This window comes from Littorina saxatilis, linkage group LG3, assembly GCF_037325665.1.
Source record: "Littorina saxatilis isolate snail1 linkage group LG3, US_GU_Lsax_2.0, whole genome shotgun sequence".
NCBI classification, from domain to species: domain Eukaryota; kingdom Metazoa; phylum Mollusca; class Gastropoda; order Littorinimorpha; family Littorinidae; genus Littorina; species Littorina saxatilis.
In genome coordinates, this window is record NC_090247.1 from 63,662,906 (window position 1) to 63,690,858 (window position 27,953).

General features: G+C 42.6%; 1 protein-coding gene across 2 annotated transcripts in view; it reads right to left on the bottom strand.

Moving 5' to 3' along the window:
• Positions 1-1,080: 1,080 nt before the first annotated feature.
• Positions 1,081-27,953, bottom strand: part of LOC138962914 (sialomucin core protein 24-like) — a 48,835-nt gene continuing 21,962 nt past the window's right edge. The window contains exons 3-9 of one of the 2 annotated variants that reach the window (XR_011454642.1): positions 27,384-27,443; positions 23,772-23,795; positions 23,052-23,150; positions 11,124-11,195; positions 10,116-10,181; positions 7,235-9,082; positions 1,081-7,166 (exon numbers count right to left, since the gene is read on the bottom strand). Coding sequence is in view for 1 of the 2 variants with exons in the window: in XM_070334876.1 (XP_070190977.1) it covers positions 8,889-9,082; positions 10,116-10,181; positions 11,124-11,195; positions 23,052-23,150; positions 23,772-23,795; positions 27,384-27,443 (515 nt within the window). In the remaining variant the exon portion in view is untranslated. Of the gene's footprint in view, positions 9,083-10,115; positions 10,182-11,123; positions 11,196-23,051; positions 23,151-23,771; positions 23,796-27,383; positions 27,444-27,953 lie in introns of both variants that reach the window. The other variant, XM_070334876.1, reaches the window with a different exon arrangement.

Consider the following 27,953-nt stretch of genomic DNA (forward strand, 5'->3'; position numbering starts at 1 on the left):
ATCTCCACCTATCTTTCCTTTCCTTTAATTTTTTCTCTCTCTCAAAGTCCTGATATCAACGTCATATACCACCCTAGCTTTTAAAATAACTGAGTATGTACGAGTGGTTCTGTTTTTCAATTCTCTTTCGAACATCTCCATATTTCTTTTCTTAACTTCTAATAACACTAAGCTTACCGAGAGAGCACTTGCATGAATTGTTCAACAAGAACACTCCCCTATAGTAACAAAGTCTTCATGTTCTCGACATAAGAAACCTGTTGCATTTGTACATTCATGTTATAAATCACTGCCATTGTGGGAAAATCAGAAAAATGGTATTTACCAAATGCCATCTATCACTTCTACAGAGGGTTGAACATGGGTGAACTATACTTTTCTTCACCATGTAAGCCATAAGCTCTTGTCTGATATGCACATATCATAAATGGCAAAGTCAATGTCAGTTAAACAAAACTCTATCCAATGTATGGCACTAACTGTAAAAAGAAAGAGGACGCGCCACCTACATCCTGTAAGGGGGAAGCACTCGGACAGTGCTTGGGATCCACGGTGGCGCATGGTTATGGGAGATAATTGTACCCACTCAGCGTTTTGTCCAATTTTTTCGGCCTATAATAGATAATGTGCAAGAATAGTACTGTCGAGGTAAGTGTTATATTGACTGTAAATCTTATTGTCCAAAATACAGCATTATCAAACAGAGACTTGGAAACGTTTACATATACAGATAAATAATACCTCTGTTAGGCTAGCAAGTGTACTGTAATATTTATGATTTCTTGAATAAAGGCATTTGAACTAATGCAAAAGCACACTCTTGCAGAAGGATCCTTGTGATACAAATCCAATATCGAATCTTTACATCCTCATAGGCTTCTTAAAACTTTTAGATACATTAATTGTAGTGTGCAAAATGATACATTAATCTTGATGGCTTATGCAAAAATTTAGCAAAACTCACTTTATCAACTAAAATGTTAACACACACACACACACAAACTGAGACTTAGCTAAGAATAAATATAACTGCATATCTCAGCATTAATACAATGAAATGTGTGTGCAAAAAGACATTTCAGTTTCAGTTAATTACACTAGCAAAGAAAGTAAAACAATTTTTTTTTTAAAAGGCCAATGTGAAATTCAAAGACTATGAGAATAGTAAACTGCGAACTGCTTGTGGATACATCAAAAAAGCGTAAGCAACGTAAATGCTTCCCTTCAATCGGGTCTATGTATACACAACTCTGCTATTCTTGGTAACTTTAACTTCAAAATTATACAAATCAACCAAAGAAAATGAAATTCAAAAAATGATGGAAAATAGCATAAAAAACAACAACAAGCATGTGACCTGAAAACACTTTCTTTCTTTATTTGGTGTTTAACGTCGTTTTCAACCACGAAGGTTATATCGCGACGGGGAAAGGGGGGAGATGGGATAGAGCCACTTGTCAATTGTTTCTTGTTCACAAAAGCACTAATCAAAAATTTGCTCCAGGGGCTTGCAATGTAGTACAATGTATTACCTTACTGGGAGAATGCAAGTTTCCAGTACAAAGGACTTAACATTTCTTACATACTGCTTGACTAAAATCTTTACAAAAATTGACTATATTCTATACAAGAAACACTTAACAAGGGTAAAAAGAGAAACAGAATCCGTTAGTCGCCTCTTACGACATGCTGGGGAGCATCGGGTAAATTCTTCCCCCTAACCCACGGGGGGTCCTGAAAACACAAACTGAATTCAATTTGTGATCCTTAAACAACAAATCAATTCAAAATATAAACACTGACAACAACCAAAAACACACAACAGGAATGATAATACAGGAAAGACAGTAAGAAACAAAGAATGGTGATCTTAAGTAGAACAAAGTAATCCACATTGGCTATGTAACTCTTGAGGTCCAACCGAAAACACACCAGCACCTATAATCCGATTAAAAAAAAAACTTTCTCGACACGTAAATCCATTATTCCACTGAAAGAAAAAAAACTACCATAATCACAACAATTAAGATTCAAACATAAAGCCAAGCTGTGCATTCTAACAGGGTTAATATACTGAACAAGTCATTTAAGCAGACACGGAATGAAAATGAAACTGGATTTGACCCAAAGATAAATGTATGGATCCATAACATCTGGGGATACGACAGTTAAATTGATACGCTCCTTAATTCCTGTGTTATTGATTTTGTACACAAGCACAGTGCTGTTCGGGCTTCCACACGGGATAAGAGTTCCACTTGGACACATACCAAAAAACAAGGATGGTAACATTGTTATTGGAACGTTTAATTTAGGACAAAACAAAAGGTTACATACACTGTACTGTGACCCAGCAGTCTTTAAGTGAACAGATCGACAGACAAACACTTATGATACAGATAATAAGTTTCCATTCTTTCCATACCATCCCGAAGAAGGCCGTTACATGCCGAAATATTGATTTAAACTTACCTAACCTGGTTACTGGTGTGTTTTCTTTTTATTTAAACAGATAAGATTATCTTAAAAATAGCCCAAGAAGCTCGCTCAGAAGACACAATTAAGCGAGGTAATGATAAGTTTATCATCTGCATCGTAAGTGTTTTTATGTCTAAAAGACCGCTGGATCGCAGAACAGTGAATGCAACGTTTTGTTTTGTCATAAATTGAGAGTTCCAATAACATACCATTGCTCCAGGTTTTTGATTCTGAAGATCTGCAATGGACGCAGAATATTTTACAGCTGAAAAAGGGCCGGGATCTAAGTTTCTTCATTAGAACAAAAAGGGAAGTAAGCATGTGATCTGGGAAAGGGAGAGAAACACTCGGGCTGGCAAAACTTATGAATGGGGAAAAAAGAGTGCGTGTGAGAAAAAGAGAGTGTAGAGGAGGTGGAGGGTAAGGGTGGGGAGGGGGGGACAGGTGTAGGTGAGTGCCTAAAGCATTAGCAGCATAACACTACAGTATATCACATTTCAAAATGTCACACGCTCATGAACATGATTGTGCATGTACAAATCACAGATGCAACTAATACAGGAGGGAAAGAGAAAGAAAGGTAGGGAGGTTGTTGTGCACTAAACAAGCAAAGAGAGAGAGTGTGTGTATGTGTCTGTGTACAAGTGTGTGTGTGTGTGTGTGCGTGCGCACGTGGATGGGTGCATGTGTGTGTGTGTGTGGGTGCTTGTGCGAGCGTGTGTATGCATGAGCTTGTGTGGTGTGTGGAAAGTACGGGGAAACCAAAAAATAGCATTTCAGACTAACTGCCGTCCAATGATGTTCATGCATGTATCGTGAAAACAGTGAAAAGAGGAATAACAATCAACTCCAAAAAAAGAAGGCGGGAAAAGTGAATGTAGACATACGAGATACTTGACAATGTGAACTTCGTATTGCTCAAAATTATGCCGCAATATGGATGGATGTAACCATAAGACTGGAAGAACGCGAATAACTTTAAAAAAAAAAGGTACCACTCCAAATCAAACTAGAGTCAAAAGCAGATAGCTCAAGGAATGCTGATACATGTATATGATTTCAAAACACAAATGTACACACAGTATATACTCAAAATCACTGCTTGATACACAGGTAACAACAATACTTTTAACATGATGCAAAAGAAAAAGCTTTCAAGACCTTTCACAAGCAACCTATACACACCAAAAAAAAACAAAAAAACACACATGACAGATATTCAATCAAATCCTGAAAAGAATCCAATGGTGAGATTTTAGCACTAGGATGCAACATCAGCCATTCAGCAATGTTCTCTTCTCCTTGTTTAATACCCGTGCTTTACACCTCAATTAACACCAATGCAGGCAAGTCAAGGGGGTTGGTTCAAAATGAATAATTATGTAAGGGTGGGACTCATCAACAAGACACAACCAGAGAAAATCATCTTATCAGGGGATTTTATGAGCAGCATGCTCTCCCAGAAAAGTTTTAACATGCTTATACTTTACTATCTGTGCTATCTGGCGCCTTTCAAAGAGGAAATACTGTAAACAGAGGTTTTACTTTCATGATTAAATCGCTATGTGCTTTTTTTCATCAACCTCTTTGGGAATGCAGCTGCATAAAAATAATGTGCCATATCAGGATTAACTCATTCATTTTGCTGGGGGAGGGGCAGGGGGGGGGGGGGGGGGTGGTTCGCCCTGATGGAAAATGTAAGGTGCGCCTCACGATCTGGGATTATACCTATCTGTGAAAAATCCTTACTATTCAGTATAAAAAAACTGACTTACCTCAGGTCTTAAATGGTCTTAGATTGTACCTGCGTCAAATTTAGTGAGTGTGCTCTTGCATTGTTTTCCTGTGTCATGTGTTTGGGTAATTACTGCTCTCAAAAATACAAATATCAATTTCAGAAATCATCAGGGTTTTTTCTTTTTTTTAAGGCACAAATAGAAATAAAAAAAACATATTTCCCAATAGACTAATTACCACAGCACCTTTGAATCAACAAGTAATATAAATCTCAAAAAGAAATCAATGTTTTCAAACCATGCAAGCAATGAAAGCAAAACAACTGCCCTTATGTTACAGCCATTTCATTGTGAATTTCACAAAAATGCAAAGCAGCAGAGATGCATGCAGTCATGCATGCTAGAACATTCAAACTTCTTTACAAAATGTAAGTCTCTTTAAATGAACACTTGGCAACTCGTTTTAACATTAAGTCTCTTTACATCGGAACACTTTGGGTCAAGAACAAACTGAATGATCACTAACATTATATACAGCTCCTTTCTTTTTTTTAGAGTAGTGGGGAACAGGAATAAACTTTCTCTTTCCCCTACTCACAAAAACAGCAAAAATCCCCTCTCAACAGTAATAACATTTTCCTGTCTTTTCCTCTGACGGGTTGCAGTAAGATCTACACCATTTTCTTGTCATCCTCCCTCCCCCAATCTATCCATTTGAAGTTATACCATGTTTCATGGACCTTTTTGCAAGGAGTTGAAAACTGCAATATTTTGAAGAATTGATTTTCCTCATTGTCTGGGCAGGAACGCGTGGCCCTCGATCAGGCTCATATCAGGTCCCGCATGTGAACTGAATTATGTTAAAAGCCTACATGGAAGTCTATATATTAGTCTCGGCAAGAGAGAAAATTCTTTCTATCTTGGTTACTTAATTATCTCAAGATATTGTGTCTGATTACATAAGAAAATTGAAAACGATGGTATGTGGGTCCATACTGCACACAGCCTTCAGCCCCAGAACGTGATCACGGGAAATGTTAATTACATTTTGGCGGGAGATGCAAACCGACAAACCGCATTAAGTTTTGTTTGGCTGGTAACACCATAAGTCACTATGTAGTCATCTGTGAGATAGTTGTGTAAAGCTTTTGACTTTATATATCGTATTCTGTGACAAAAATCGTTGCTTCAGCAATGCGGTGAGATGTGCTTCAAAATTGAGTGTATCGATCTATTACACAAATAATTTTTATAAAATTGCATGACACATTCAAAAAAAGTGACACCGCATTAAGTTTTGTTTGGCAAGTAGATTCATAAAAAACTCAACCAGCAATATGAAGGAAGTATACATAATACAGTGAAACCCCTTCAAAGACCCCCCCAATCGAAGACTCCCTCCCTTTTAAGACCCTGTTTTCTCAGACTTTCTGTTCTTAATCATGGTAAATTTACCCCCATTTTGACTCCACCCTTTTTGAGACCGATTTTGTCAGATTTTTGGAGGTCTTAAAAGGGGGGTTCCACTGTTATCAACATTGGAAAATGTTATGTTACACATTCACAAAACATGGAAGACAAGATCCATTTTCAAGGGGAAAAAAATCTGACCACAAAAACAACCAAACGAAATGAGAAATAAATTGTTTGTACACTACCTGGAATGATTTTATGGTTAATGGACAAACAATGCGTATCACAATTTCAGACAGGTATAATCCACTTACATGAAAACGGCACAAGAAGGTATAATGAGTGCAATTTATTCTATGCACACGTAGATGATCATCACAATTGTGGACGTACAGTAGTATTCATTCAGATCACTTGGGTCATCAACAGCCAATGGATTCGGTAAGAATATAATCATAACCACAACAAAAAACAGCACTAGAGGGAAATTATAACATCCCAATTGATTAACACACAACATTAACAGGAATTAGTTTGCTGTAGTGAATGCTACAATATTGGATACTTCAAAATTGGGTTGCAGAATACAAACTACTAAGCAATGCTGTTAGCCTATAGCACCGTCTCGAAACTAACACGATAGTCGGACAGAGTTGCGCCCCTGGAACGGCAGGTAGTTCCGGTTTGTGTTTGCAAAATGGAACCGCATGACAATCCGCCCTTCAACTTCTTTACCCGCGTAGTTTGAACAGCAGACACAGTAACGTTTCCCTCCACCACTAATCTTCTTCTCTCGTTCAGCCATTTTGGACGTAAACAAAACAACCAGAACTACCCGCCGACAGCGCCGCGGGCTATGTCAGGGACGGACAACTCTTATCACTTTCGTTTTGAGACAATGCTTTTGAGACAATCACAAGAAAAAAAGCCTTTTTTCTGTCAAAGGAAGCAAAACAGACTTTGCAACTCTGATGCAACAAATTCAATACCACACATCCCCCGCTTGCGTACGTCCTGACCTCCAGTGCAGAAAAGAACATTAATTACAAAGAAAATAATTGTACAGAACCAAATAAACCCACCAGAAATACAACACATAAGAATTGAGACACTATTTGCTTGCTTGAACACAACTCAAATTATGCAGTGATTTCAGTACGCCCCTTAGTAAGCACACTATCCAAAATAAACAAACTCAGACTAGCACCTATAGCCTAGCTTTCACACAAAATATTAAATTGCAAGACTTTTAAGAAAAGCGTCAAAATTAAACAAATAAAACACAACTGGTAATTTCCTAGATCATCCAGCGGTTAACAAGCATCCTAACGCACATTAACCTGTACGTCTTATGGTTACGTTAATGCTCGATCACACAAATTTTAGATTGCGAGTTTCTACAGAAAGCATAAACATCAGACACACCTTGATGCATCCACTGGTTCCTACACACCTTAGCTTAATGCAAACCCTCAAAATGTTTGGTTCACGTCAGTAAGCAAGTATCCATATAACCAAACTACAACTAGCACCCTAAGCCTTGGGGTCCTGATTTGGCCTATTATGGTCCGCTGGACCCGAAAAGCAACAGCTAACTAACCCTAAGCCTTTCATAGAAAAGAAGATTGTCATTTATTTACAGAAAGTATCAAAATCAGACGCAAATTCAAACACGTCTGGTAGGTACAGTAAACCTTGATCATCCATTGTTAAATTCTACACACTAATAAAATACATGTAGGTTTAAATTTTAGGTTTTAAATTTATCTGTACACTGTGGATTTTTACTTTTTTCTGATCACACTAAAAAGTCCTGACATGGAGGAACAAATAAATGTATGACAAAACTTCTGCAACTCATATCACTTAGACGTACTATGTACCTTGATTTCCCAATGGTTGGTTACACACCCTGATCCAATACCTGTCAGTCTTATGCTTAACTCTACATCAGTCTGACTCCATCAAACAAATAAAAGTTTAATAACAAAACTTCTGTAACACAGTGATCTGCAGGCAAAAGTTTACACATTTCCAACATGTGATTTGATTTGTAGTCAGAACCCTGTGTTAATCGAATCGTTTTAATTCTACACATCCAAGGGGAGTTTCAATAAAGTTGTCCTTTCTGAAAGGTTTCATCACAACAATTATTTTCAAGTGGCTGATTGAACCGTCACTATACGGAAACTCTTTATCTACAATAGGTAAACGCTGTAGTCTGCACTTAAACTCACAAATCATACTTCAACAAATTCCTTCCATAGCTAGAAATCGGAAAAGAAAATGCATGAAAACCACCCTGTGTTGTATTAAATCAGTCTCGTTTAGTAATATTGTCCGATAGAATAAATGAATGAATTTGAAATTTATTGGTAATGGTGTATTGTATAAATAATTAATTTGTAGCTACAGCTAGTGTAGCTGAAAGTGATATAGGCAGCTATACACATAATTAACTCAAATTACTCCTGCATAACACTTTTCTTTTTTTAAAACTGTAATCTTTGCAGTACTATGGAAACGAACTGATCTTATTAGCTCTCCCTGCAATGCATAGTTCAAACTTTACCACATTTCCAAAGTATTTGTATCATTTTCGTATCAATAGTTTTGTTAAAGCAAAAACAATCATTACTGTAAGTGTGGAGCTGTAAAATTCCTAATAACACATTTTGACTGTGCTGTACATGCAACCAAAACATTCAAATGAGATTCTGCTGTACTGTATATGACTGAAGTATGAGTTTCTTCCATGAAAAGTAGTATCTCTGTTTTCCGTATAAGTACAATTGTATCTTGCATATATATATAAACATCAACAAGTGGGACAACCCCATAATAGTTATTTGTGTGAACAATGCACGCAGGATCATATTGTATCAAATCAAAAGAAATACATTTTGACCGGAAAAGATATCTGTGATTAAAATCTTGAACAATTTCAGTACTTTATTTCACACTGGAATTTCCATACCTAATGGATTGTTCTTTGAAATCATGTCATTAATAGCAGTGTGTATTTTCAATTCTCAAGGCGCTGTGTTTGAAGCAGTAAGCAAAAGCAGACTGCACATTATTGACTTCATACCTTAACTAAGGTTTCCATACACAAAAAATCCTGATCTCGAAAGTAACACAAAGAGTATACTGTCCACAAGTAACCCCAAATCTCATTTTTTCCTTAGAAACACAATTTTAGTCAAAAAGATGAATAACCCGACTGAACTGTTACCCATTTAATACGGCGGTTAGCATCCTTTACAGCGTGTGGTAGTTTCGCTCCGTCCGTGCTTTGTAGAACTTGAAACCAAAGTAGGCAATGGCCGCCAGACCAGCACATAAGACAATCCCACCGATGAAAGACGCTGCGTCGAAATGCTGGCCAGTTTTACCGCCAGTGGAAGGCGCTTGCGTCGGGTTCGCAGTAGATTGGGGACTGGGGGTAGTGGAACCTGTCAATCAAACACAGGGAGTTGATCACGGTGCAGAATATTTGAGCAGCACAACCCTCACAAGTACAAATTACAATGAAAAGTCAACAATAATGATCATGATGCAGAATATTTGACAAGTCAACAATAGCACACACACACTCAACCCATCCACCTAACCATGCACACACACACATACACAACCCATCCACCTAACCACACACACATACACAACCCATCCACCTAACCACCCACACACACACATACACAACCCATCCACCTAACCACACACACACACACACACAACCCATCCACCTAACCACACAAACACATAAACAACCCATCCACCTAACCACACACACACATACACAACCCATCCACCTAACCCCACACACACACATACACAACCCATCCACCTAACCACACACACACACATACACAACCCATCCACCTAACCACACACACACATACACAACCCATCCACCTAACCACACACACACATACACAACCCATCCACCTAACCACACGCCAACACACATCCATGCACACACCCATCCACCCAACCACATGCACATACGCACACACACACACACAAACCTATCTACCCAACCACACACACAATATATAGTGGATTAGTGGATTAAAATGTCATACTCTCTTATTTCTCTTTGAACAAAAATTGTCCATGCTAAATTTAAAGGATAGATAAGTCAACATAATCTTGCTATACAATGATAAGAGTGATAAAACATAGCTCATAAACGTGCTTTCTCTCTCTCCCTCAAACATACATATCCCACACCCACATGTGCTCCCCACACCCACCCACCCACACAAAACAGGGTTTGTTGGGGAACCAGAATCTTTGATTTATGAGTTTTTTACATCAGTCTAATTTACTCAGTCTAATGTCTTGCACACAGCTTTGAATTCTGAAACAGGTGTTACTGTCACCTACAATACCCACACACACATTTACACGTTCACAATTTGATCAAAGCAAGTCAAAGAAGCTTGCAAAGCGAAAACCAAGAAGCAATGCTGGTGACCTCACCAGGACTTGGTGTTGTACTTGTAGGATTCATTGTAGTGTTTGGGCTTACTGTGGTTGTAACGTCTTCTGCAATGCGAAACAGAAATTCAAACGTCAATTAACATACATGTATATGTTGCACCAAATAACAGAATTGCTGAATTAACGGAATTGCAGAATCCGCGGAATCGGCAACATTTTAGCCCATTTCGTGTAATCGGCAAAACGCTGCCCACTTTTTGGTTTTAAAGTTCTCAAATGCATGTGTCTTTAAAGTTGCTGATCTTTTCACATCAAGGTGCACAGAGCCTCTTGGGCTTTCAGTCATACCTCGGGCATCTCGCCTTTAAAAAAAAAAAAAAAAAGAATTTGTTGACTTTTTTGCAAGGAGTCAAAACATGCATTTTTGTCTTTGACAAATTTTTTTTATCATTGTCCAGGCAGGACTGCGTAAGGTGGAAAAAGCCTAAGTAAGCGAGGTAAAAGTATTCAATCAGGTCCCACACGTGAACTAACAATGTTAAAAGCCTGCATGGAAGTCTGTTTAAGTCTCAACAAGGGAGTTCTTTCTTTCGATCTTGGGTACCTAACGTCAAGACATTGTGTTGGATTACATTGTCAAACACGGTGGTTCCACTTTGGCATGCTGCACAGACTTATAGTCCCAGAACGTGATCACAGGAAATGTTAATCACATTTTGGCATGCTGCACAGACTTATAGTCCCAGAACGTGATCACAGGAAATGTTAATCACACTTTGGCATGCTGCACAGACTTATAGTCCCAGAACGTGATCACAGGAAATGTTAATCACATTTTGGCGCATTAAGTATTGGGGTTAGTCGTCAACTGGGGGTTCATTATATATAGTCATATGCATCTGTGGTGGTAAAATCAGTCGTAAAAAGGGGGGGGTTCGGTAAGGGGGAGTTCCACTGTATACCTTTGGAAACCAACGAGTCTGAACACGAGTCTCGTACCACACACTAATTTGATCAGATCCATAAACAAGTCACATGTATACATACCTGAACATGAAATGTTAGTTGGCGAGTAGTCGCCCTCACATATTGGATTGCTGTCTGTGGTATTTGCACACACTAGAAGAAACAAACATATTTAAAACACAATAAAACCAATTGTACAGAGACTTGGCTACAATATTCTTGCGAAAATAACCACCAGTATCCTTTTTATATTTAGTCAAGTTTTGACTAAATATTTTAACGTAGAGGGGGGAATCGAGACGAGGGTCGTGGTGTATGTGTGTGTGTGTGTGTGTGTGTGTGTGTGTGTGTGTGTGTGTGTGTGTGTGTGTGTGTGTGTGTGTGTGTGTGTGTGTGTGTGTGTGTGTGTGTGTGTGTGTGTGTGTGTGTGTGTGTGTGTGTGTGTGTGTGTGTGTGTGTGTGTGTGTGTGTGTGTGTGTCTGTCTGTCTGTCTGTCTGTGTGTGTGTGTAGAGCGATTCAGACCAAACTACTGGACCGATCTTTATGAAATTTTACATGAGAGTTCCTGGGATTGATATCCCCATACGTTTTTTTCATTTTTTTGATAAATGTCTTTGATGACGTCATATCCGGCTTTTCGTGAAAGTTGAGGCGGCACTGTCACGCCCTCATTTTTCAACCAAATTGGTTGAAATTTTGGTCAAGTAATCTTCGACGAAGCCCGGGGTTCGGTATTGCATTTCAGCTTGGTGGCTTAAAAATTAATTAATGACTTTGGTCATTAAAAATCTGAAAATTGTAAAAAAAAATAAAAATTTATAAAACGATCCAAATTTACGTTTATCTTATTCTCCATCATTTGCTGATTCCAAAAACATATAAATATGTTATATTCGGATTAAAAACAAGCTCTGAAAATTAAATATATAAAAATTATTATCAAAATTAAATTGTCCAAATCAATTTAAAAACACTTTCATCTTATTCCTTGTCGGTTCCTGATTCCAAAAACATATAGATATGATATGTTTGGATTAAAAACACGCTCAGAAAGTTAAAACAAAGAGAGGTACAGAAAAGCGTGCTATCCTTCTTAGCGCAACTACTACCCCCCTCTTCTTGTCAATTTCACTGCCTTTGCCATGAGCAGTGGACTGACGATGCTACGAGTATACGGTCTTGCTGAAAAATGGCAGCTACTTGACTAAATATTGTATTTTCGCCTTACGCGACTTGTTGTTTGTTTGATTGGTTTCAATATATACGCTGTTTCAATGAACAGATTTATAAAAATTATAAAAAAAGAAATAAACAGATTTCAAATATCCTTTTTGTCAAAACATTCCGGTATCATCAACATCAAAAGTGAAACTCTTCTACCATTTAACCTTTGCCCGACGTCGTTATCGACTATACACGCAGAAGACATCGTGGGGCCGTGCGGACCCATGCTTCTCAAAGAAGGAAAAATATGCATGCCCTTCTGTAGACCCATACTTTTGAACACGAACACGAGCTGCTGATCACCAATACGATCTTCCGCCTCCCTACCCGCAACCGGACGTCATGGATGCACCCCCGCTCAAAGCACTGGCATCTCATTGACTACGTCATCGTGAGGAAGAGGGACAGGCAGGATGTTCGAGTGACCAAGTCCATGTGTGGCGCTGAGTGCTGGACAGACCACCGCCTCATCATCACAAAGCTCAACATCCGCATTCAGCCAAAACGACGCCCGCAAGGGAAGAAGCCCCCCAAACGGTTGAATGTCACGAAACTGAAGACCACTAGCGGCAAGCAGTCCTTTGTGAACGCTCTGGAAGAACGCCTGGATGCCATCTCCCTGGAAAATAAGAACGTGGAGGCGGACTGGGCGGTTCTCAGAGAACTGATATACAACACAGCCGTAGAGACCTTAGGGCCCCAAATCAGAAAGCACAAGGATTGGTTCGATGAAAGCTGTGTGGACATCAAACAGCTACTGGATGAGAAACACCACCTCCCACAAGCCTACCTCAAAAACCCCAAGTCCACGGCAAGGAAAGATGCGTTCAACAACATACGCAGCTTTGTACAGCAGAAGCTTCGACAGATGCAGGACACTTGGCTCAGCAACAAAGCCGACGAGATCCAAGGCTATGCTGACAGGCACGACATGAAGAACTTTTACGATGCCTTGAAAGAAGTGTATGGTCCCACGACCTCAGGATCAAGCCCCCTCCTCAGCGCAGATGGGATCACTCTCATCACAGATAAAGAGAAGATCCTTGGCAGGTGGGCTGAGCATTTTGACAACGTCCTGAATCGCCCTTCAACCATCAATGACGAAGCCATAAATCGTCTCCCCCAAGTGCCCATCAACGAAGCGCTGGATGACCCTCCAACCTTGCTTGAGACCCAGAAAGCAATACGTCTCCTATCAAGTGGCAAAGCACCTGGATCAGACGCCATCCCAGCTGAGGTCTACAAGGAAGGGGGAGCAGCTCTGACCGTAAGGCTTCACCAGTTGTTTCTCTTGATGTGGGAACTTGAGACAATTCCTCAGGAATTCAAAGACGCTTCTATCATACACCTGTACAAGCGAAAAGGAAACAGACAGGCCTGTGACAACCACAGAGGCATATCCCTGCTCTCCATTGCAGGGAAGATCCTTGCCAGGATCCTGCTCAACCGCCTCACAGCACACCTCGACCAGGGGCTCCTACCTGAGAGTCAGTGTGGATTCAGGAAAGAGCGTGGGACCATCGACATGGTGTTTGCTGCCAGGCAGCTACAAGAGAAATGCCAGGAGCAGAACTCTGACCTGTTCTCAACCTATGTCGACTTGACCAAGGCCTTCGACACCGTCAGCAGAGAGGGTCTGTGGAATATCATGGCCAAGTACGGATGCCCAAGGAAATTCATCGCCTTGGTACAGCAGTTCCACGAGGGCATGCAGGCCAGAGTCCAAGACAGCGGAGAGACGTCTGACCCGTTCCCAGTCACAAATGGGGTCAAACAAGGCTGTGTCCTGGCGCCGACACTGTTCAGCCTCATGTTTTCGGCCATGCTGACAGACGCCTTCCGAGACGGAGATATCGGGATCGCCCTGAGGTACCGCACAGATGGTAAACTGTTCAACCTTCGGAGGCTCCAAGCAAAAACCAAGGTCACGAAGGATATCATCAGAGACTTCCTGTTTGCTGATGACTGTGCCCTCAACGCTGTCTCAGAAGCTGATATGCAATGCAGCGTTGACATGTTCTCCAGCGCTTGCTCAAACTTTGGTCTGACGATCAGCACTAAGAAGACTGAAGTCCTCCATCAGCCAGCGCCTGGAAAACCTTATGTCGAGCCTGACATCACAGTCAATGGCCAGAGACTCAACACGGTGAACCGCTTCACCTATCTGGGCAGCACACTGTCGCAAAATGTCACCATCGACGACGAAGTGAACGTCAGAATAGCGAGAGCCAGCTCCACCTTTGGCAGACTGTACCCAAATGTCTGGAACAGAAGAGGCATCACCACCCAGACCAAGCTGAAAGTGTACAGGGCAGTGGTGCTCCCAACGCTGCTCTACGCTTGCGAGACATGGACAGTGTACCAACGACATGCCAGGAAACTGAATCATTTCCACACAACAAGTCTCATAAAGTGGCAGGACAAAGTCCCAGATGCAGAAGTGCTAGCCAGAGCAGATCTCCCCAGCATCACTACCATCCTGATGCAGTCCCAGCTTCGCTGGGCTGGGCGTATGCCAGACGAAAGACTGCCCAAAAGACTGTTCTATGGCGAGCTGCAACAGGGCCAGCGGTCCCACGGAGGACAGAAGAAACGCTTCAAAGACACTCTCAAAGCCTCACTGAAAGCGTTTTCCATCAACCCTGACACGTGGGAGAAATCTGCACTGGATCGTGCCACCTGGCGCTCCTCCATCCACAAAGGCGCCAAGATGTGCGAGGCCAGCAGAACCACCGCCGCTGAATTGATGAGACAGACCCGAAAAGCCCGTGCCATCAACCCTCCTGGAGACGTCCCACTCGTCCCTTGTCCCTTTTGTGTCCGAACCTTCCGTGCCAGGATCGGCCTTGTCAGCCATCTACGCACACACAGAAATAGCCAGCCCCAGCAACCCCCGGATGACTAGAGTGGTCCTCGTCGAATCGACGGACGAACAACAACAACAACTTTTGAAAGAAGCAAAAACGTGCATCCCCTTCCGTAGACACTGTGGTTAAATTTCCGCGAGAAGTAATTAAATTCAATTATTAATTTAATTATTACCGTCCTGACTAAAGCTTCTCAAAAAAGGAAATACGTGCATACCGTTCTGTGGACGTCGTGGGGCCGTGTGGACCCACATTGTTATTGTACGGATCCTTCTTTGAGAAACAATATGGGTCCTCGAGGCCCCACGATGTCTTCCGTGTGTAGTCTAAATTTGACCTTTGTTTTTTTAATTACTTCTCTGAAATTTAATGAAATTTTAGTAATAAATTTTCATTTGATTAATATACTTACCCAACTCACATATAGCAATTAACCCTGGTTCAGTGCTAGCAACGCTGTACGTGTCCCCTTGGTAACAAGGGAGACCACTCTAAAAAAGAGTGACCCATCCCATAATGCCAGACTAACTTCACGTCTGACTTCCGTATGCGCGCGCATATGCCGCCATTTGTATCATTCTAAAACGAAGCCCAACTCACTACTTTTTTAGACCCATCTACACCCACAGCGGGGAGGAGGGAGGGAATAAACGATGTGAGTTGGGTAAGTATATTAATCAAATGAAAATTTATTACTAAAATTTTTGATTAAATTACATATCTTACCCAACTCACATATAGCAGATTGTTAATTGAGGTGGAGGGCACCTTACCAAATCAGAAAATAAGAATCTGTCCTGCAACTATACTGTTCAAAAAAAGAAACGCATAGTTGCTACTTGCCAAATTTGTTTTATTTTTCGAAAAAATTAACAAAAAATCCAATATTTAGATTATTTGTTTGAAATTTGGTATGGACACAGTTGAATGCACACACAGTTCATTTGCATCTTCAAATCAATCAGTCAATCAATACGATTGGGTGCCGAGGCTGTCAAGTCAGTAGGGGGTGTGACTGCCTTGAGCAGCAACAACTGCCCGGCACCTTCTGGGCATGGACTGGATCAGATGCCAGATATCTTGCTGTGGGATGGTGTCCCACTCCTCCTGAAGTGCCTGCAATAGATCGCGGTGATTTGCCGGCGCTTCTTCTCGCCTGCGCACACGTCTGTCCAATTCATCCCAGAGGTGAGGAACTGGGTGGTGAGTCGTGCTGTGTGTGGGCAAGCGTTGTCCTGCTGGAATATGGCATCCTGGTCAGCCAGAAGAGGAAGGGCGTGTGGGCGCAGAATTTCCTCCACGTATCGCTGGGCAGTTATGCGCCCTTGGACGTGCACCAGGGTGCTCCTTCCAGCGGTATTGATCGCCCCCCACACCATGACGCCTCCACCACCATGAACGGGTGCCTCATCCACACAGTTGGGCGCGTAACGTTCGTTTACTCTCCGGTAGACCCTCCTCCGACCATCATGTCGCTGGAGCAGGAAGTAGGACTCGTCGCTGAACCACACGTGTCTCCAGTGATTCCGGACGGTCCAGCGAAGGTGCTGGTTGCCCCACTGCACTCGGTTCTGGCGATGGCGGCGGGTGAGGACAGCTCCTCTGTGAGGTCTGCGAGCTCTCAAACCAGCTTCATGCAGGCGGTTCCGCACGGTCTGGTCCGATAATCGGTGTGGCCCGGGGAGAGCCTGGACAGAAGATGAGGCCGACAGGAAACGATTCCGGAGGTGGCGGAGCCGTATGAAGCGGTCGTGAGCAGCAGTTGTCGCCCTTGGTCTTCCCGCTCGTGGCAAGTCAGCAACGGAGCCAGTGGCTTGAAACCTGACCCACAGTCTACTGATGGTGCTCTGGGACACGTGGAAGTGCCTGGCGATTGCACTTTGACTTTGGCCTGCTTGTAAACGACCCAATGCAATTTGGCGGTCTTCTCTGCTCAATCGGGCCATCTTTCATCGCTGAATTGTCGTCTGATTTATTTGTGGCGAACAATCCGCTTTTATGGGTTTTGGAAGACATGGTGAGAGCTCAATATTCCCCGAGTTTCACGAGATTACACTGAAGCATAACGAGTGGTCATGCCAAATGATCAATTTTGACATTGTAGCCACTGATAACGCATGCGTCACGTGCAGAGCTCACTTGTGGCAATGGACGAAAGGTCGACGACCAGATAAACATTTTCTGCAGTTTGGTGGATATCCTTGTAGCCATATAACTAAATTAACCAAATATTACAAGCTATGCGTTTCTTTTTTTGAACAGTATACCAGACGAGGTAAAGCAGAACAGTATCCTGTCTCAATGCAGAGACATCTCTGAGATAGACATCGATGAAAACATCTGTAGAAAGCCAGAAAGCCGACTCAAAAACTTCTGCCAGGCGACCAAAACGAAGAACAGCTAGAGAGGAAGCCCTGATCGGGTCTCCTGCCTTCTGAGACCTGGCTGTAGTAAAGGGCAAGACTGCACTGACATCACCTGACCGACTCTGCCACCAGACATAAGCCTGTCTAACTAGCCCACTTGGCTAACAGGCTTTCGAAATATCCTTACACCTCACCATGATGAGTGAGATAACGAGAAGTTTCTGAGATTCAGATCGAGTGTGCAGAGTCCGTAACAGAAAACTGCTGAGGGCTCTAACAGGACAAATATGTACATCAGGATCGCCAGGAGCAACAAATTTGCTCAAGAGAAGAATGTTGAGTCCGAGCTGCCTGAAGAGGGAGGACTGACTGCCCCCCCCCCTCCCCCCCCCCCCCTTTTCCTGCCACCACTTGAAGGCATGCCTAAACAATGTGGCAGTCCATCACCTAAGGTTGACTTCAAAAAGTCATAAAATCTACCAAAACTGATAGATATTCTTTCTTTCTTTCTTTGGTGTTAAACGTCGTTTTCAACCGTTCCAGGTTAAATCGCAACGGAGTTGATAGATACGAACAAGAGACTTTGAAATAATGATCTAACAAGATCAGTGAGAGTCGGAAAAGCTTTCAAAACTCGAAATGTTCAATTAGCTAAATATGTCTCTAGAGGAGCCAAAATATTGCTAAGCGGTTTGAAATGTGAATCAAAGTTGATTTCTCCAATTTCCGCTTAAATGTCAGAAATTTAGAAGGAAACTTAAGTGCCATAGATCAGTCTTTCTCCCAAGCGCTGTCAATAGCAAGACTAGACAGAAAATGCCCTTACTCCACTTCTCTCAGAAGCTACTAGAGTAAGAATAACCGCTTTCCATGTTAAATAGCAAAGCCAGTTTATGTAAAGGATCAATTAAGCATCCAAAACTAGGAGCAAAGCCCAAGACTGGACTAGAGATTGCTTTAGCTAGCCTAAGGGAGGCTCCCTTAAACATGCTGGCTAAAAAGCCCCCAAGCGAAGAATTGCGACCGAGCTGTTCCAGTGCAACTTAAATATCGCGTAACGTCTTAATTCAAAAACGTGGGAGAAAATTCAGAAAGCCAGGATAGGTCACAGGTTCTCCACCTGCAATGAACAGAGAGAAGAGGAGTTCTTTCCGTTAAAAAATACGCTATTTGCTCCAAGCCAAACAAAGTGACAAGCAAAACGAAGACACTGAACTCCAACGAGATCTCTGGACCACAACCAGAGTTGAGGCAGAAGCCCCTGAGCGTCTCAATGATTCCCATACAGAAGACACCCGTGTGGCTCGAGTGTGAGAAAAAACAGCACCCTCTTGCCAGCCTTAAAAGGCCTAGCAAGCAGAATCGAGCGGCCCATGCTTTGTAATTCCTACACCGGAAGAAGAACATAAGCAAAAGGTGATAGTACCAAGAGGCAAAAAAACTCTATCAGCAGCTTCTCCAAATCGCCCAAAGGCGTAAAAGATTGTGATGAGATAAAGTCCAAACTGAGTGGACATCCTTGATAGACAGACTCAGAGAGCCCGCCAAGCCATTCATGAGCCTCCCATAAAGGTACTTCACAGCTAAAAAGATCCAAGATGGTAAAACCACAACAGAACCTCTCATGCTCGATGAGGAAGTGATAGGGAGTGAGAGACCCCATTGCTTGTTGAGAAAAAGCACCACTGTAGTGTTGTCCGATTGAATCAACCCATGTACTAGCGCTTTGTTCGATAGCTTAACACCAGCCGACCACAAAGGGCCATATCAAAGCTGTGCTACCTTAGCCATCCAATGTGTTCCAGTCCTGCAAATCCAGTTTCCACCTGGAGTAAAAGGCTTCTAGAAAGAGCCGCTTGTACCTAGTCTCCTCAAAGAGACCAAAAAGTCCAAAAAAACCATTTGACTAAGAATCAAGATCAGAACCCTGAAGCTCCGAAACCAATAAAATGTAGCCACTTCCACTCTATTTTGTGTATCAAAAAGTGGAAGTAACAACCATACGATCTATGAAAGAGACCCAAAAGGAAGGCCCCAGGGACTCCCTCCATAAAGCGGTAGTCCTAATCCCCACCAGCCGCTGTGGTAAACACAAAGGCGGAAAAAAGGGTGAAACCGAGCACTAAAAAACTCCAGTTGACATAACTGCCGGGAGTGCGAGAGAAAACGTGCTACAGTAAAACCTGCGAGCAATTTAGGACGCTCTTGGGGAGCCTTGCCACTGTCCTTTGTAGCAAGGTGTCCTTTCTTATGAATATGAATGCGCCAACATTTTTTGGGAAACAAGAAGGGCAAAGCCCATACGACTCACATGCTTGACCTTGACCTTTACATGACCTTGACCTTCAGGGTCAAGGTCAAATAACTAAACCTAGCAATGACATCATACACTAAGAACTGCTTTACACATTTTTCCTACCAAAATACATGTGACCCAAGGTCAAGGTCATCCAAGGTCATGCAACACAAAGCTGTTAATTCAAGACATAGGAAGTACAATGGTGCTTATTGGCTCTTTCTACCATGAGATATGGTCACTTTTAGTGGTTCACTACCTTATTTTGGTCATATTTCATAAGGGTCAAAGTGACCTTGACCTTGATTATATGTGACCAAATGTGTCTCATGATGAAAGCATAACATGTGCCCCACATAATTTTTAAGTTTGAAACAGTTATCTTCCATAGTTCAGGGTCAAGGTCACTTCAAAATATGTATACAATCCAACTTTGAAGAGCTCCTGTGACCTCGACCTTGAAGCAAGGTAAACCAAACTGGTATCAAAAGATGGGGCTTACTTTGCCCTATATATCATATATAGGTGAGGTATTCAATCTCAAAAACTTCAGAGAAAATGGGAAAAATGGGAAAAAATAGCTGTTTTAGGCAACATTTATGGCCCCTGCGACCTTGACCTTGAAGCAAGGTCAAGATGCTATGCATGTTTTTTGGGGCCTTGTCATCATACACCATCTTGCCAAATTTGGTACTGATAGACTGAATAGTGTCTGAAAGACTGGAAGAGGAAGTGGATGCAGCCTGTGTAACAGCAGAGGAACCGCAGTAACGGAACCGGAAGCCGAAGGCTGATGAGTGCCGACTACCAAACACCACAGTGTTAACGGCAGAAGGCTATATCATCCTGCAACCAGAAGCCACAGCCGCAAAAGCGGAAGCGGAACCGGAAGTGGATTGATAACGTTTCAGCTGCGAGCGCCACAGCACTTGCAACCTGAACGGAAGTGTGAATTCAGTGCTTTCCGCCAAAGCGGAAGCACCTTCATCCGAACAGCCATCATGCACATCCGTGCAATCCGGAAGCTGACCTCCCATATGACTGACATAGTCAAGGAAAGAATCAGCTCTGCTGTTCTCTTCCTGCCCCCAGGGCGGAAGCGGAAGCTGCACACCCTGTCCAGCGTCTTTTGACGGGGATGGGTGCACCAAGCTTCCGTTCTCTCTCCAAGGTCCTTACCCCGCACTGACCGACCGACAGATCGGTGATGGCCAGCCCAAGTATCAGAACTTCCACCCTTAAAGCCGATGCCAGGGGCTACTTCCTCTTGGAGACGTGCTGCACTTTGGCCGGAGAACCCGGTTACTTGTGCAGCAGACATACCTTTAAACTGACGAGAGACACCGGAAGACGGAACGCTCGCCGGAAACCCAAGTCCACCATCATCGTTCTGCAACGCATGAACATCCGCCCGAGTACCCGTGGCCGACGGAGAAGGACGCACCTTAGCCAGGGAGGAAACCCCAGCCACGCCAGCCGGAAGAGCACGCAGCTCCGCTTTCGTCGACGCAAATTCTTCCGCCAAAGACGATACCTGTGTACTAATAGAGAGAAGCAAAGCGGCAACGTCCGCAGACGCAAGACCGGAAATCACAGAAACAGGAGCCGCTTTAACCGGCTGTCAACATGCGCAATCTTATCTGCCGGTTAACCGGGTAAAAAGGACGCCGAGGGCATGTCAACAATATCAATGCATTTATTCGATGACGGTTCTAACACCGAAACGACAGCCTGTTCAGACTGCTCAACTTTCTTAGGCGTTTTCTAGGTGGTGGCGACTCAGCAGCTACATGACTAGAAGCCTGCCTCTCATTGACGTTATCCGCCACGGCCAAACAACTCACGAAAAAAATTTCTTTTAAAACAACGGATGGACGGACGGACGCCAGGACGGACGGACGGATGGACGACTCGGGTGAGTACATAGACTCACTTTTGCTTCGTATGTGCGTCAAAAAGGCCAAAAAACGCCCACACAATCAAGAAAAATCAAGAACGATCTCACCTCACATAGTCGCGAAGACAAGACAACAAGTAGAATACCAAGAGGAAAGCACCCAGTCCAAGGACCAAGTACCAGCTAACTGACCGCTGAGTTTTGGAATGATACAAATGGCGGCATATGCGCGCGCATACGGAAGTCAGACGTGAAGTTAGTCTGGCATTATGGGATGGGTCACTCTTTTTTAGAGTGGTCTCCCTTGTTACCAAGGGGACATGTACAGCGTTGCTAGCACTGAACCAGGGTTAATTGCTATATGTGAGTTGGGTAAGATATGTAATTTAATGATCTTTTAGGACATGAGCTTTTTAGGTGCCTGAGGCATTCTTAAAAGCTCATAACAAAATTCCAACTAGTTTATGAGATATTTGCAATTAAACACCCTTCTGTTCTCAAAGCCAATTGCAGTTAGCTTAAATGATACTTTAATTAGCAGCTTTATGTTCAATTACTCAAGGAAAAGATGAGCGCATTTAAATCTGAACTTAGAATTGTCAACTGAGGGCAGTTTTTATTTAATTGAAATAGAAGTGGTAAAAAATCAACATTTGAGTGTTAACCCTTAGGCTGGTTGTCGCAACATATGTCGCGCTACTTTACGTAAACTGTCACCTGGTTGTCACGACATAATAGTCGCGCTACTGGCTCAATCCGTTTGGTCAGTTCCGATTACCTCCCATGGATGCGAAAACCTATATGACCGTTTTTCTTTATTTTTCTCTCTGTTAATTCACCAGTGGCTATGTAACATGTGATACAGAATTGCATCAGTGTAAGGGTTAATTTGAAGCAAACTACCATACAAAACATCAGTCAAAATGCAATATAAAACGCTCACATCTCAAGCCAAGTTCTCCTTGAACGTTTTCAATTGTTCCAACTAGCATTGCTCATCTTTGATCTTTTGTTTGGAATGAGACTTGACTAAATGTTTTAACATAGAGGAGACTAGGGAGGTGGTGTATGTGTCTGCGTAGAGCGATTCTGAAAAAAAGTAATGGGCCGATCTACATGAGATTTTATATGCAAATTCCCCCAAGTGATACGCCCAGACTTTAAAAAAAGTTGTTGATGTCAAATGCTTTTAGTGAAAGTTGAGGCGGCACTGTCATGACCTCACTTTTCAACCAGACTTGCATTAACCAACAAATTGTGTCATAAGCACCATTGAAAATTAGGGCAGTACAGTGACTATAAGGTCACAGTTTGTACAAAACATAACAATGACAGTATTTACAGCAACAGATTCTCACCCGATTTAAAATCAGAGGCATCCTTAGTACAGTTGTAAAAGCCACAGTCAGTAACATTACAGCAGGCAGTCAAATTTTCAGAATGGCTCCTGCATTCATCTGCAAACCAACAGCATAATAGGTCAGTCATAATATCTTTGAGAAAAGCTGTTTTACACACAATTCTTTCCCAGCATTACAAAAAAAACCTTGACCTTATGGCAATCCAAAACAACAGCCACATCCCTCATCAACAGACCCAAGAACCTCATTGAAATACACACACAAAACTGACTGCTGGAATCCTGTTCTACCCGAGACTTTAGTTTAAGTAGGAAACCTGCATGGGAGCTCCACTGAGGACATTGAGCCAGCCATAATAGGTACAAAGAACAGAACTCAAAAACTTTATAACGGAGAAGAAATATAGGCCCAACTGTAACTCAATTTAGCATCCACTGTCAGCGGTAGTTAACAGGCACATATATCTATTATATTATATAATCACACTCATAATTCTTCACTTTACCGCAACAGGCCATGTTGATTTCTGTGCAGCTAGCACAACTGAATCTGATATGTGAGAAGCTAGCACAATAGAATTTGATTTCTGTTATATATGATATATACCATAGCTAGCACAATTTGATTCACGTACACCTCCTACCATGCATTATAAGATATTGGGCAATATTTCTCCTCAGTTTTTAATTTCTTTAATAAGACTAATTGATAGCTTACCTATTGGACTTGGAGTCCTGTCACCTGCAAAAGAACAACCACTTCATTATGTGTTTTGCAAGTTTCCCACCCAAGCATTCAATGTATTGTATTCTCTAATGTAAAAAACACGTCTAAAATTCAGTCTCACCACACACAAAAAAGAAACCAAACAAGTTCATCATATTAAAAGATGTATTTTATAATGCTTGAAGCTCTGCCGAATCATAGATTCAGGACGCAATATTCGTTAACACTATCAATTAACCTCTGACGAATCTGAATATCGTCCAAGGGAGCGGACTATCTTCTTGCAAAGTTTGCACAGCGTTTTGCCACCAAAATTCAAAACATTCTTACCGACTATAAAGGACCCTCATAAAAAATAATGTTTGTTTGTTTGTTTGTTTATTTGTTGCTTAACGTCCAGCCGACTACGCAGAGCCATATCAGGACGAGGAAGGGGGGGATGAAGGGGGCCACTTGTCAAGCGATTCCTGTTTACAAATGCACTAACCCATTACTTGTGTCCCAGCAGGCTAAATTAATAATGTAACTTTCAACAATAATACATAAATGAACACACACAAAAAGTGATAACGTGTATACACAGTGCCCAGGAAAGTAACTGAGCAATGCCCCTTAACTTATCTACTTTCGAACTCTGATCTATTGATTGTTGGGGTTTTTAAATCTCACATTTTCCATAGCTGCTACAGAGAACCCCCCTTTTAACTCATTGTCTCCCAGGTACGGATATATCCGTACCCACTTGTCGGTATGGCTCTATCTGACCTGGTACAGATATATTCGTACACACAGTCACTTCAGTCGCTTCCTGTAATGTCGATCTAACGCCTGCATTCCATCGTGTTGATACACATGCAGTTTCGACACAGTTACTACAATTCTGAGTGACCTGCTGCAGCACAGCTGGTCTCGGCTAATAAAAACTTGGTCAACTTAGGTGGGGTAGACAGTGTTAAGACCCAATTTAAAGGCGTCCTGCCTTCGAAGACCTGATTTTCTCAGATTTGCTTCGGTCTTAACACTAACAGGGGGGTTCCACTGTACTGTTTTACAAAGTTGTCTGCACTTGGTTTTTTTCTCTCCACATTTTCTGTTCAAACTCCTGTAAATTAACCTTCATCTTAAGGCTCACAAAGCTCCAAGTACGATGCTCTATGCTGCCTTTATATATAATTACTAGCTGTACCCGTTTTTTATGTGTTTGAGTGTGTGTGCTCGTGCTCTCAACTAAAACAAAAGTCAAACTAGCAATCATTAAAAACCCAGTACGTCCGACCAGCACTGCTATGTTCAGACTATGCTCATGTGAAGTTACAGCGTGCCCGATACACACGCCTTTATCAGTACATAATCGACTACGAGTGTTCTCTGGACAAGCTGTTTAATGCATTTTGCGAGTATTTCTAGCTCTTCTGCGGTGCAGTAGGCCCTATAGACGATGAAGGTATCCAAGATCTCAGGAGATGCGTGTGTAACCACTAGGTATTATGTCAAATCCGTGTAAGAGGCTTTCAACTGACGGGGACAACCAAGCCACCATTATGTACCGACTTGACATAGATCAACAGACGTGCCTTTAGAATAAGGTATGGGCAGAGGTGCCTCATCTGAACAGACAACTAAAGCTTGATGTTTCCGTCACACTTTGTCTTTTAGATCTGCATGGGATATACAGGTTACAACACTCGTGATTTTTTATATGGCTTGTATTTCAGTCAAGACCCAGCGGGAATATCAAAGGGACTCACTCGCCAGAGGCTCGTGAATCCCTTGATATTCATCCGCTGGGTCTTCACTGAAATACAAGCCATATAAAAAAAACCACTCTAGTTGTAACTTCTATATATATATATATACTGAACGGCAAAAGTTAGGGACCGCCCTTGAAAAAACCAGCTGACTTCATCTGTGCCAAACTCCTTGTTCCTAAGTTTATAAAACCAAATGGCTGTCAGGCCGTACACACCAGTGGGTGAGCAATGCTGTGTTAGCAGAAAACTTGCTCGGGATCCACGGAGGCCTGGCTAGGGCACGAGACAGAAACTGCCAAACTGCAAAAAGTGGACCATTTTTACGATGGCGCGTGGGCAAGCCTGGGCGGGAAAGATAAAAAATTCGCTATGCACGTGCAGGGAAGATGTGTTCAGAGTGAACTGTTGTCATCAGTTAGGCTTTATAGCCCCGCGATTTTCCGCTAGCCACCATCTTCTCACTATGCCTCCCAGACGAAAGGTGACCACCTTCAACAAAGCCCGGGCCATCACATGGCTGCAAGACGGCGTAAGCAAGCGAGAAGTGGGCAGACGACTTGGAGTGTCCCATTCTGTCGTGGTCAGGCTGCATCAGAAGTTCCAGGCCACCAACAGCGGAGAGGCCCAGGTCAGGACAGCCTAAGAAGACAACACAGCGTGAAGATCGCTTCATCAGAAGACAAGCTCTGCAGGAGCGAGGCACCACTGCAAACATCAACAGGGGACAGCTGAGGGTGGCAACAAACACCAACGTCAGCACGAAAACCATCCGCAAACGCCTATACGAAGTTGGCCTGCGATCACGTCGTCCAGCTGTACGGCCACGACTGACAGCAGCTCATTGCCAGGCTCGTTTGGCGTTCTGTCACAACCATGCCAGGTGGACACGCCAGCAATGGGCCGATGTGCTGTTTAGCGATGAGTCCCGCTTTAATCTGCACCATCATGATGGTCAAACTCGTGTGTGGAGGCGTCAGGGTGAGCGGTATAACAACGGTCTGGTGCAGGAGAGTGTGGCCTTCGGCGGGGGCTCCATCATGGTGTGGGGGGCCTTCAGTTTTCGACACAGAACCCCCCTCTACCACATTGTTGGCAACCTGACGGGCCAGCGCTAAAGAGATGAGATTGTCGCCCCTTTGGTTCTACCCGCTCTGCACCAGATTGGTGTGCAGGCTGTGTTCCAGGACGATAACGCGACACCTCACAGAGCGAGGCTGGTCAACAACTTCATCCAGCAGGCTGGTGTCACCAGGATGAACTGGTCGGCCTGCAGCCCTGATTTCAACCCTACCGAGCACCTGTGGGATGAGCTGGACAGGCGAGTGAGGAACAACCACCCACCCCCAAGGAACCTGCAGCAACTGCTTCAGTTCCTGCAAATCGAATGGCAGCTAGCCATTCTTCAGGCCTTCTGCAGGAAGCTGGTAAACTCGATGCGGAACAGGACTGCAGAAGGCATCGCAAAACGCGGCGGACACACCCATTACTGAACTGTTCGGAACTTGCAAATTTTGTTTTCGACCCCCATGTTGTTTCAGAGCTTGTTGACACGTAATGCGTGAATGAAATGTCACCATATTTTGGAAAAGGATCGCAGAGATAATGAATTAAACATGTTACAAATTTGATTCAATTTTGTTTGGTGGTTTGGAAGCTGTGTTTGTTTGCTTAATTTGTCCCTAACTTTTTCCTATGAGTGTATATAATATGATACACACAATTGAAATATCTCAGACAAGTGAGAGATAGCAATGAGGCATAACATCTCTCACACAACCCCTGCCCCCATCTCTCTGACCCTCTCACACACACACACACCCATACACACACAGGTGTAATCCAAGTTACTCACACGTGTCCTTCCCCTGTTCAGGATCAGTGCAACCAGCTTCAGTCACATTACTGTAACAACCTGCAAGAAATCAACAGTTTTAAGACCAGTGTTGTGCAATTACGTACAGTAAAACCTTCAACTTAAAACAACAAAAACTAAATATTTGCAGCTCTACCTTTATAAAATATTGCTCCAGAGAACGATGTTGTTCTACTTATTGACCCAAGTATGAATCCATTTAGTTACCAAATCCTCATTTTATCCTACAGAAACAAACTTTCAAGACCACAATGTCGGTCGTTTAAAATTTCCCACTTAAATTGATAAAATCCAAAATCAAAGAGACTGCCATCCTTACAAAATTCAGAATTAAAAAGCAAGAAAGGTAAGTTAATGAAATGTTTACTTTTAATAACAAACCAAAACATTCACAAACATTTCCGGCCACGGCACCGCCTTGCTCGAGATCTGACAAAAAACATTATTAAACAACTTTTGTTCATCTCATATTAATTGTTTGTTTATCGAAAATTTTTAATTAAATTTTCATTTGATTAATATACTTACCCGAGTCACATATTAGCATTG